General features: G+C 27.0%; 2 protein-coding genes across 4 annotated transcripts; one reads left to right on the forward strand and one right to left on the reverse strand.

The window, feature by feature from the left end:
* Positions 1 to 527: 527 nt before the first annotated feature.
* On the reverse strand, positions 528 to 5,042 carry LOC122516515 (melanotransferrin). Its single transcript, XM_043634377.1, has 9 exons — positions 4,902 to 5,042; positions 4,248 to 4,660; positions 3,998 to 4,115; positions 3,751 to 3,930; positions 3,159 to 3,682; positions 2,921 to 3,085; positions 2,730 to 2,818; positions 2,304 to 2,644; positions 528 to 2,200 (listed from the first exon to the last, which is right to left on the reverse strand). Exons 1-9 carry the CDS (start codon positions 4,954 to 4,956, stop codon positions 1,551 to 1,553), a joined length of 2,535 nt encoding a protein of 844 aa, XP_043490312.1. The 5' UTR covers positions 4,957 to 5,042; the 3' UTR covers positions 528 to 1,550.
* Positions 5,043 to 5,343: 301 nt separating this feature from the next.
* On the forward strand, positions 5,344 to 11,031 carry LOC122516095 (protein spinster). 3 transcript variants are annotated; one of them, XR_006303489.1, is made up of 10 exons: positions 5,344 to 5,819; positions 5,953 to 6,149; positions 6,296 to 6,447; positions 6,530 to 6,733; positions 6,833 to 6,961; positions 7,038 to 7,299; positions 7,390 to 7,488; positions 7,568 to 7,787; positions 8,165 to 8,275; positions 8,664 to 8,746. XR_006303489.1 is itself a non-coding variant. In XM_043633659.1 (10 exons), exons 1-9 carry the CDS (start codon positions 5,717 to 5,719, stop codon positions 8,714 to 8,716), a joined length of 1,419 nt encoding a protein of 472 aa, XP_043489594.1. In that variant the 5' UTR covers positions 5,344 to 5,716; the 3' UTR covers positions 8,717 to 8,762; positions 10,393 to 10,478. The 3 variants fall into 3 exon arrangements, 2 of the variants coding, with proteins under 2 accessions (XP_043489594.1, XP_043489593.1); XM_043633659.1 differs by lacking the exon at positions 8,165 to 8,275 and adding an exon at positions 10,393 to 10,478 and having other exon boundaries at positions 8,664 to 8,762; XM_043633658.1 differs by lacking the exons at positions 8,165 to 8,275; positions 8,664 to 8,746 and adding an exon at positions 10,393 to 11,031.
* Positions 11,032 to 12,457: the final 1,426 nt, after the last annotated feature.

The following is a 12,457-nucleotide window of genomic DNA, read 5'->3' on the forward strand; positions in this document are numbered from 1 at the left end:
TATGTAATTTCAATGTCCCATATGTGCGTTCAAAGAAGTCTTTCAAAATTATGTTTATAAGAGGATCGTTGTACGAACTTTTCTACCATAACAACAACGATCACAACCGTTGATCGAAGACCGTAAAATTACAAGAAAATAAAAAAGAAAAAGAAAAATCAATAGGACATATGTGATTGTCATTCGAAAGTAGTACGAGGTGTTGCAAATAGTTAAAAGTTACTTTACTCGTAGTTTTCTATCTAATCATGAAATATTTCGGACGAAATCGCGAATAGACGTGAAATCGGATTTCCTCATAAAGTTTCGTTCTATTATTTATTGTTACATCATATACTTTGTAATAATATAAAAATGAAGCACAACTAACATAGCTTATAATTTCTGACGTCGATTTTTTCTGTTAAGAAACATATAGGCGCTATACTTAAGAATAAAATATGTCGAATGTATTTAATACTTTTCAACTTTATTGAAAAATATACAATAAAAAGGTTAATATAATTATCTTAAAAATAAAAAATTTCTTTTTGAAGTGCAGATCTTTTATTTAGATTGTAATCCAATTGGAATTAGGATTATAATTAGTTTAACAAATAAACTGAAATGGACACACGTTGACTGACTAATACAAATCGATTTGAATTTTCGCACGACACAGTTAGAAACCATCAGGAGTCTTAAGTAATATCCTGGACAGACGGCAACGGATATTACCTGCCGCGATCTCGAAGCTTCGCCGATGCCCAGTGATCGTTGAGAAACGCAATTTGAATAATATCCTCGACGATAATTGCTTCGGTCACGAAGAACACAGTCACTGTTTCCGATTACTCAACAATATCGCCTAAGTTAAAATCAATTAATTCCTGCCCAGGGTAATCATAATTTATTTCAATACAATAAAATCGAAGGGTTGTAAATATTTTATCTTTTCTTTTTAAAATACCTATCGTTCATTATAAGAATGACATTATTATGAAAATATATTATACTTATCTAAAAATAAATAAAAATCATTTGATATCTCAAAAATGGACGGCTTCGTTTCTTTCGAAGATCAACAAGTTTATCTTCCTTTTACATTCATTTCAAATATTAATTAATATCTATCTACGTTAATAGATATTGTTATATAAAATGTCTATGTACTAACATAAGATGGTGTGGCTACCGTAACCACGTGATCTTAAAAAATATATATATATACATATGTGTGTATACTTTATATATATAATACCTATATTTATATCTATACATATATATATTTTTTTTTAAATGGACGGATTTAATATTGATCATATAATAATCGATATCGGTTATCTTAGAGTAATAAGGCATATATTACCTACGGTAAAAAAAAATATAAAATATAAAAACTTTAAAAAAATCTACAAAATAGTCATCCTATTTAGATGACTAATAGTTGAGAGATTGTACTTTTTACGCCTATATTAGATGAACACGAGAGATATATCTATTAACACGTAATATTTGAATATACTTTTGGAAGATACGAGATTCGATTAATTCACGATCGCGTATAAAAATTAAGTATTCAGATCTCTTATCCAGCAAGTTAGGATAAGCATTAATAACGTAGCGATCATGGAATGTCCTAAAGAAGCTGCTCCAGCATTACAATCTACGATTCTTCTAGCTCTCATAAAATCTCGTCCAAGATATGCGCTAAATTGTCTTTTTTCGGGTGGAATAATAACTAATTGTTGAGTTGCATCCTGGAAAATAAGATCACTATACGGAGGAATGCTGTAGAACATACTGAAACTAAACTCATCTGGATCCTTCCTACCATACAATTGCTGTGCATAAATAAAAAGATTTATATAGGCATTGATTTGCGTCTCATTGTAACCGTAATAACCCCCACGTGTAACTATAGCATTAGCTGCTACTTTCCCTAAATTACAATGTTCATATTCTGTAGTTGGTCGACGAGTACCGTCAGGACAAAGTAATTCAAAATCTTTCGTAAATGTATTACGTGCCCAAAATTCTCTTCTTTTACCATCAGTGTTTTCAGCAACCGTTGTATGTTTGACGAATGCTACATCACCACCTCCTTCAACCAAACATCTAAAAGCACCAGTATACCCATAGTAATCTTCCGAAGCGTCTCTTCTACAATATTTGTTACTTGTTCCATGACACAAGTCACACATATTATCATATGGAACACCTGAAATTAAAAGATATACAAAGTTAATGATTAATCAATTAATTGAAATACATAATACATCAAAATGATTGTTATATACAAGTGTATAATTTCAAAAACTTACCTGTATTGTACTCAGGACTTAGCGCACCTGGAACGCATGATTTAGTGAAATATTCAGCAGCTGCGCGTACGGAATTGCAACCGTAGCCTCTAATCCATTGATTTGAGAGAAGATATGCTAATGGATAGACCCATCCTGCTGCAGTGTTAATTCCAGTATGGCAGGTATATTTATTTTTGAGATATGTTAAGTCTGTATTATCATCCTCTTCCTTCGCAACAGCAACTACGTAATAATCCGGTGTACCAAGATTATATACTTCGGATATGAAAGGAATTAATTCAAAACGCAAACCAGCGGTATATACATCGCTGGCATCTAAAACTGTTACATCTGCGATTCTAAAATTAATATACAATTTAATGTAATATATCATCTGTTATTTTATGCACTATATTTAATCATTTGTTAACTTGTCATACATACCCATTTTGTATTGCTTGCATACAATTTATTTGACTATATGCCTTGTGGCACAATAATTCTGGTTTCAGAAGTTGTGCTTTCAAAGCAATCTATAAAATAGTCAGCAATATTTTAATTAAAAATTCTTATTTACCCATTTTATTGGTCTATTAATTGATTTATAATAGTAATAATCTAAAACTGAAAATTACCTTCATCTTTATACACTTCTCCATTTCGGGATCGGATGTAACGCACAATGTCATCCTATTGACAGGACATTGACGTACTCCTAAAATAGAATCTAATGATCTACCTAAATATCCTGTATACGTTTGATCTTTTTCAGACAGTGGTACAAAATCTTTAGCTGAATCCTATAAGTACAAAACCATAAATACATAAAATAATTTAAAATGCATGACAATTATTTAAAAATATAATTAGTACCGAAAATATTAAATTATGATGAATGCCATATTTTGGAGCCGATTCAAATAAATCAAATGTCTCGATCGGTTGAATATTTGTCGTTTCAGAATAATCGTTGACTGGATAATTATTATTCGTGTTATTGTGTTCCCTATTCCAAGTATTAGAGTTTGCGTAGTTGTCATCGTAACTTCTATTGTAATCATTAAAGTTGTCTGTATTGTACTCATTTCGATTATCATATCCAAAATCATTTGCTCTATATCTGTCTTCGTATCCTAATCTATTTTCAAAATCACCTTGTCGATTGTCAAAACGATTATTATAAATATCGGTTGAATCATTCCTTTTGTTTTTGTTTAATATTTTAACTGCTTTTTCGAGAAATTTTTGATATAATCTACGAATTTCGCTTTTCGTTACAGAAGACGTTACCACCGCACGAGATGGAACAGTACCCCAATTACAAATCTTGTATTCGTTTATTGATTTTCGAGTCCCATCCTTGCATAATAATTCGAATTGATCTTTCGTAATATTATCTATTAAAAAAACAGAGATAATATTAATAACTTATCCATTGACGAAGCACATTTATGTACGCACTTACTAAATTCAAATGTAGATGATGTCATTTCTTGTACAGTTGTATGAACTAAAAATGCAATCTCTCCAGCATTTACTAAGCAACGAAAAGCGCCTTCATATCCCGCGTAAGGATCTGCATTTGTGCATTTATCAGTTGGTGGTTTTCCAATACAAAGTTTGCATAACTGGTCCGAGTTATCGCCTAGAATATATAGATCTCTCATTGTGTTTAATCTATTTAAATACTAATTTATATTTTAGATACGTACCTAAAGGATTATATTTATCTATCAATGAATTTACCGCACAACTTGGTCCAAAATATTTAATTGCAGATTTTACATGATTATTACAATCAATGATTTCCATTCCACCTTGCTTCATTAACTGAAACGAATAAATTCATGTTTTATCTATAATGAATTGCATAAATATAAACACAATATATAAAATTAATATAATATATTTAAAATATATATAATATAAAATTAACATTTTTCTATATCATATTTTACTCACCGTAAGAATAGGAATAATCCAACTGGCAAGTGTACCAACGCCTGCAAAGCATGCTCTTTTTCCCCTAAGATCTTCTAACGTTTCTACATCTGGTAAAGAGTTTTTCTTAATAACAGCAACAGTATATTGATAATTAACACCACTTTCATATATTTCTTGCATAATGGGAACCAAACTATGATAACGCCCTGCTAAAAATACTTCTCCGGCATCTAATGTTGTCATTTCAGCTTTTTCCTGATCCAACATTGACATACATTCCTCCTTATTAAATGCTTGTTTGCACTTCAATATAAGGTAGGTCCTTCCAAAGAAAGTAATATCACGAGCAACTGCATTTGAGAAAGCTTCACATTTATTTTGTTCGCCATCAGAAACGGTGCACCATGTCATCGTATTATTCACTTTCAATCCTATAAATAAAGTAGAATACTTTACTGTGAACTATAGAACTATAAAATGAATAAATACAAGATTTATTAGTAGATTTATAATACATTTTACTACCTATTTGTTATTAACATAAAAATATTATACTTATGAATTATAAACTATATTATAATATAAATGATTAAAATAAGTAAAAAGAGTTAAACAACTTAAATTTAAATTAATATCTAAACTTATTAATAAAAATGAATATTTCATCAATACCATTGATACAAATACAAATAAACATAAATATTAAAAACACGTAGCCTGGCCACATTTTGACTTAATGATAACCAAAAAACTTTAATGCCAAATTTTATTAGACAACGCCCATTGACGCTTATCGGGATGAATTAAAGCTAGTGTAATATATTTTTCTGAATGATACTTTACGCCATCTACCGAAGTAACCACGCCATCTTAAGATTTATATGCAAAATATAAGTTGCGCTAAATTTGAACTAGATAATTTTTTTACAAAAAAATGCAACATTAAAATATTAAATGTTATTTATGTATTTAATAATTATTAATTTATTATAATAACATATTTTATGTGTATATATTAAATATAAATAATATATATATAAAAATCTTCAAATAAAGTTCATTGTAATCATAGTCATATGTAATTTTACTTTAGTTGACAAAGTGCATTGCTATATTTAAAATGTACAGGTAGTAGTGTATGCATTCTTACATATACATGTAAACAGAAAAATAAATTATCCTAATAGATGACGAAATGTTTGTTTTAAAATTTATCGTACGAAAATCGGTATTCTTAGCAAATGCGATAGTGACTTTAAGTTACATTCTCGTAAACTTAAATATTGAAATTAGTTAAAAGCCTAACAAGAGGTTATATTATAAAATCACAAACACTAATTTCAATATAAATCAGCTTGGGAAAAATTGTACACATTGTGTATGAAGTGAATGCATCGATTCATTATTAAAGCAGAGATATACCAAATGAATCATAATAATATTTGATATTAATAAAAAATTCAAATCGTATAAAAACATAATTAAAAATGCCTTTTAACTTAGGAGAAATTAAACCCAGAGAATTGATCACTGTATCAATATTATGCTTTATTAATTTAATAAATTATATGGACCGTTTTACTGTCGCTGGTAATTATTAACATTTTCTATGCTCATTTTCATGTTTATAAATTATCTTAACATCTTTACATGCACTTATGATCTACAATATGTTTTTGTTTTTTTATTATTAACTTTTATAAACACTTGTGTACATTAATAGGAATGTTAACAAAGATCAAGGATGACTTTAATATTGGTTACGATAAGTCTGGCTTATTACAGACAGCATTTATAATAAGTTATATGATATTCGCTCCATTGTTTGGATATCTTGGTGATAGGTATAATCGTAAAACCATTATGGGTATAGGCGTCTTCCTATGGAGTCTTACAACATTAATTGGATCTTTTATGACGGTAACACATTTAATCATTTCAAACTGTAGTACGTAGATATAAAAAGATAAAAATCTTTTCATATTTGTATAAGAAGTCTCACTAATATTTATTTTTAAATTAAGTCAATGTAATAATTTTACCCATTGTTTATGAAATTTTTTCAGACATTTGAGACATTTTTAATATTCAGAGCCATGGTTGGCATAGGAGAAGCTAGTTATTCAACAATTGCACCAACATTAATTAGTGATTTATTTATTGATGATGTTCGTTCCAAAATGCTTGCATTGTTCTACTTTGCAATACCCGTTGGAAGGTAATTCTTGACATATTCAGAAATTATAAAAAATAGAATATAAAAAAGAATAAAAATAATAAATTTTTATCTTCTTTTTAAGTGGAATGGGTTATATTATCGGAGGAGAAATGTCAAAAGTAACAGGTTCATGGCAATGGGGTTTACGTGTCACACCTGTACTAGGGATACTAGCAATTATACTATTACTTATCGGAGTAAAAGAACCTGTTAGAGGTGAAAGAGAAGGTGGTATACATATTACTAATACGGCATGGTTACAAGATGTAAAAGCTTTAATGAAGAAGTAAGTTAATGATATAAGCTACAATGAAAATCCCAAAAAATTTTATTTTTTGTCAAATTGATTACGTAAATTATTGTTTATTTATAATGCTTTTTCTAGTCCAAGTTTTACACTTTCTACAGCTGGGTTTACATGTGTATCGTTTGTTGCTGGCGCATTATCTTGGTGGGCACCAACATATTTGCAACTAGGATTTAAATTAATTGGATCTGATGTAGATTCACTTAAGTAAGATAACAAAATTTGACCTATAAATTATTAATACATTTTTTGATTTGTTAATGTATTACGTGTATGCTTTCAGTGTGGATTATAAATTTGGATTAATAGGAATGATGTCTGGGATAATAGGAGTACCTTTAGGATCTTTTTTAGCACAAAAACTTCGATTACGTTGGACAACTATAGACCCATTGATATGTGCTACCGGTCTATTAATAAGCGCTCCATTAATATTTTTTGCAACAATTACCGCTAATACTAATGCTACTCTTTGTTATGTATTAATATTTTTAGGACAAGTAGCTTTAAATTTAAATTGGGCTATTGTAGCAGACATGTTGCTTGTGAGTATTATGTTACAGATAATATTTAACTTTACATTATTTAATATGTATCACTATTTATTAAGAAGGGTATGCAATATAATTTTCCAGTATGTAGTAATACCAACTAGAAGATCTACGGCAGAAGCTTTTCAAATATTATTTGCACATGCCTTTGGAGATGCTGGAAGTCCTTACCTTATAGGTCTAGTAAGTTGAGATATGATGTTTCTTATTTATATTCATTTATTTATTTTTGTGACAATTTATTAATCGAAACTTTTTTCAGATATCAGAAGGGCTAAAAGTAGTTATTCTACCAAATCTGAGTTTAGGTGGTTCTGCCAGTGATGTTCCCTCAGTTTACAGTGATATTGTAGAATTTCGTAGTTTACAATATGCACTATTCGTTACTATTTTTGTGCAAGTTCTTGGAGCCTTGTTCTTCTTTTTCACTGCTCTATACATAGAGAAAGACAGAGCGTTAGTTGAACTACTTACTATTACAAGTAAGTGAAAATATTTCTTATATTTTGTATAATTCTACTTTACTCTTATCACCTCTTTCGTCTCTATTATGAAGTTTATTGCATATATTTCAATTTAACTTCATTATTAGAGACTTATGAACTTTTATTCGAATTATAATAACAGAATGAACAGAATATTTTCTTAAGGATCTATTATCTTCGTATATTTATAATCTTTTGCATTATTGCTTTTTGATCTATGTTTACAATCAGGAAAAAGTAGATGCTACTATAATTTTCCAAACATTATTGCATGTAGATGCAAATTATACTATTTAGGTGTATGTACTATTCTATTTAAATTAAATTTAAATAATGTGGATTAATGGGTATGCATGACTTTTTATTCTTTTTAGCCACCGGCACTTCAAGCACAATTGCATCTGTTAGTGTAGTAAACAAGTAGCCGTTTATATATTGCAATACTATACATGGAAATGGTGATATAGTATCGTGCAATGCTTTGTGTATGTGTCTCTTTGGTTTGATATTTATAGTTTATTACTATTACTAACAATTCAAAAAGTATTCATCATCATTTACTTTTGTGTAAAACAAAACATTTCATTTTAATTATTATTATGATATTTTTCATTGTAGCATAAATTTATTTAACTTTTGTACACTACACATATGTCTAAATTACTATTGGAATCATAATACTTATTTAAAATACCTTAAATGTAGAAACAATTAAAAAGATAGTAATCTAATAATTATATAACGAACTGCAAGTATAGTGGGTGATGATGGTGTATTGTTTTATATTTTTTAGCAGATATATTATCTTGCACAGTTAATGTGTGGAATGTGCATGACATTATTTTGTGTAATATGCAAACATCTTTCTTGCAGACAAATATCTAGATACTAAGAATAATGGGCAAGCTGCAACAACACGTTTATAGGTCATCGTCTGTAATGGGCCACATCTGATAATGTGCTGTGTATCTGGTACATAATTTACTTTCACGACTTTTGGTTTATTTTATTTGAACATGATAATCAATTTAATTTTTATGCATATTGTCTTTCATTATCAAGGCTTATTCATGATAACTCTTGAAAAAGAAATTTTGTACATTAATATAATATTACAGCCATTTAATAAGAAACGAACAAGTTTTATATGCCATAGATATACAGCGCTGTTTACAATTTTGTTGTGAAAAATAATTCAACATATTTTTTTTTAATATTTATATATTAATACTAGATAAATATAAAATACTTCTATTTTTTTTTAAAACAGCTTCTGTAGATAATATTTATTTATGAACACTTGAACAGTCTATTCTCCATATGCAACCACCACATTATAAACCGATGAGTGTAATTAGATCCTGCCAATTTCCTTTCAGAAAAGATTCTTCTTATTAATAAATTTTTTGTTATGCTTTGATCAAGAAATAACAAGTCTATATAATTTTTAGGATATTATCACAAGGATATTACTTATAGAATTTGTTTTTGCATGGAAAAAAAAGAAATTATTTTGAAAGTATTTGAAATTTGCAATGCTCATACAACAAATAATTGTATTTAAATATATGCAGCTTTAATTTTGCTTTTAAAATAGTAGGAAAAAGCTTCAAATATGAAAAATTTCTGAATGTTGCATTATCTATTGGATTAAATTGATTATCAGTTTAGTTTGGTTTTTTTATAAATTTCTTATTTTTATTTTATCAGTTAATCATACTTATATTATTAACTTTCTTATTTCAATTTTATTTTAAATTTTATGCATTTGTTGTTTCATTTAAATTTTGTTTCTTTTTTTTTATACATTACTTCAATAATTAATTTAGAATGATACAGCATGGGAAGCTTTGATTACACTAACATTTCATAAAACTATGGTGCTTTTCCATTATCAGAAGACAATTTACATTTAAACAACATGCTCGAAGTGATAAATAATATTTTTACTACATTGGAGATGTTGTTTACAATTTTGTTTTATTTACTTTATTTATAATCATATATATTTTAGTAATCATGCTCGAAGTGATAAATAATATTTTTACTACATTGGAGATGTTGTTTACAATTTTGTTTTATTTACTTTATTTATAATCATATATATTTTAGTAATACATACACTATATGAAATATAATATTGCATTTGAGTATGTTATTCTATTGTGTGCAAAATATTAATTAGTTTTGATTGTGTGCACTTAGATAGTTAATTGTAATGCATTATTTTTTATTTCACAAATATTAGTTTTGAGAAATGTGCATATGTGTATAGTTTAAAAAGTAATGCTTTAATTCAATTATATTAATGTTATGCATGCGAAGTATGTTTAAAGGGAGTAAAATTAAAAAATAAATCATAAAAAAGAAAATATATAGATGAAGAGTTTATTGTCCTCATTGAAATTATTGTATTAATTGAAGAAATTTACCTAACAATAATTTCTTCATTCCCAAATTTATCTAGAACGATATAACATGTGTTTTTAAGATTGTATTATTGTTTAATAATGTGTAAATTATAATCTTGTTTTTACTTTTTATAGGCTAATTTAAATTTTAATTATTGACTCTTATCTGTGGATTATATCATATGTTTTAGGTGGAAGTATTTCAGATTCTGTACATATATGTAACGGTGAAACTGAAAGTGAATCACAAGATGAAACATTTAGGACATAATTGATCATTTAGAAAGATTAAGGTGAGATTAGATGTACAGGAAAGATATTGATATTAAAAAAGTAGAAAAAGACAGCAATTATATGCTCAGGGACGATTCAAGAAAATTTGAACATTTGAAGGGACAGTAAGATATTACTGAATTGTTTACAATAAAAAAAACAAGTTTAAGTAAGAATAAAAAGGATATCAACTGTGTTCAAACACGATTGGAAAGAAGAAAGATTATTTTAAGCCAATTGTTATTAGTGTAACAAATGATAGCCTTTGAAAAAAAGATATACAATCAAATATGCAGCCATGTTGCAGATGCTATTTATATTTTTATATTAGTCCTTATATTAGTAAGAAGTTAGTGCTATTAAGCATCGATAAACAAATTACTATTAACAATACTAATGTCAAACTATTCGAAATGAGGATATTTAATTACTATTAGTTACCATATATTTAGGCTTATTAACTCTATGTACTTATTCTGGCACTAAAATTTCTCCTTTTATCATTATTGATATAAAAGGTGCTGCTTTTGACAAATAAACATGTAGTCAAGAGTTAATATATAATTACCCATTTATATTTGAATTATTAATGTTTAAAATTAGCATAATTATTAATTATAATGTAATTTAAAATAATACTTGTAACTTTATGATCATTATATATATAGTTTAATATAGGTTTAATATAGATAATCAAATTATGAATTCATTTAGTTAACATATGACGAAATATGTTAATATAATATCAATAATTGCTACAATACAGTTGTTTAAACATCGCTAATACATTATCAATAATTTATCATTTTTTAATGTAGCAATTTTAATACAGTATTTATAATTTATACCTATTAAAAATATTGAAACATAGAACAATATAAAATTAATTTTACAAACGTTAAATATTAGAATATCTAAAATTAAGGTATTATATAAAATATCAAGTATTGATTAAATGTTAAATTATTAAAAAGGTACGGGTGTATTTTTATTTGTATATATCTATAAACGTATTAGTAAAATACTTTTTATAGATATTCACGACAATTTTTCTAGATATCAATGACATTATTTTACCATTAATGAAGGTGATAACGAATATTTCTGAGTAATATCATTTAAAGAAGTAATAATTGTAAAGATTAAATTCGTAAATTAGAAAGTTACATGTAAGTATATATACAATAGCGGGAATTTCAAATTTTGTAGTGCTTACCACAAGTTGAGAAAATATTGAACATTTAAAATTACTGCATTAGTAGGCCGTCCAAAAATATTATCTAAATAAATTTCGTCGAATTATAAATCATCTTTAATAACGTATAATTATATTACTTATTAAAATATACTTAATAATATATATCATACTAATATTACAATAAAATACTTTCTACTAGACAGTACACATAATAAAATACTCTATAAAAATCATATTCATAAGTTTCTCAGTATTTTTATCCATAAACAAACATATTTAATTTTTAATTTTTTATAAGATAGGAATTTAATCTTAAAAAAGAAAAAATGTAAATGATCCACTCAGCGCAACTTTCAATTATTTTTTCCTTGAATTACCGGTGTACCTTTTTCTCAATGTAACATACCAGTAACGGTAAATATAAGAAGCCAAGATCTTGTTAGTAGAGCTAATATTTAACCAAGATAAGTAAGAATATCTCGTAAGATTCTCATAAATGAATATAAAATCTTGCCACCTTTTTAGTTTTAATCGTGCTACCTACGATTCCTTATCGTTAGTTCATTAATTACATCAAAAGAGTTGTATTAAGTTGTTACGAATGAGAGTTATTATTTAAATAATCTATTCGTATTAATATAAACCATTACATATATTAAATAAGAGAAGAAAAAAATCTTTAATTACTGGTATATATAAAAATAAATATTTAGAATTTGTTTTTATAGATTGTATGTATCATCAATGCACCTCGACAATGATTGGACGATTACACAAGTAAGACG

Source organism: Polistes fuscatus, unplaced genomic scaffold (assembly GCF_010416935.1).
Source record: "Polistes fuscatus isolate 324 unplaced genomic scaffold, CU_Pfus_HIC Scaffold2, whole genome shotgun sequence".
NCBI lineage: Eukaryota > Metazoa > Arthropoda > Insecta > Hymenoptera > Vespidae > Polistes > Polistes fuscatus.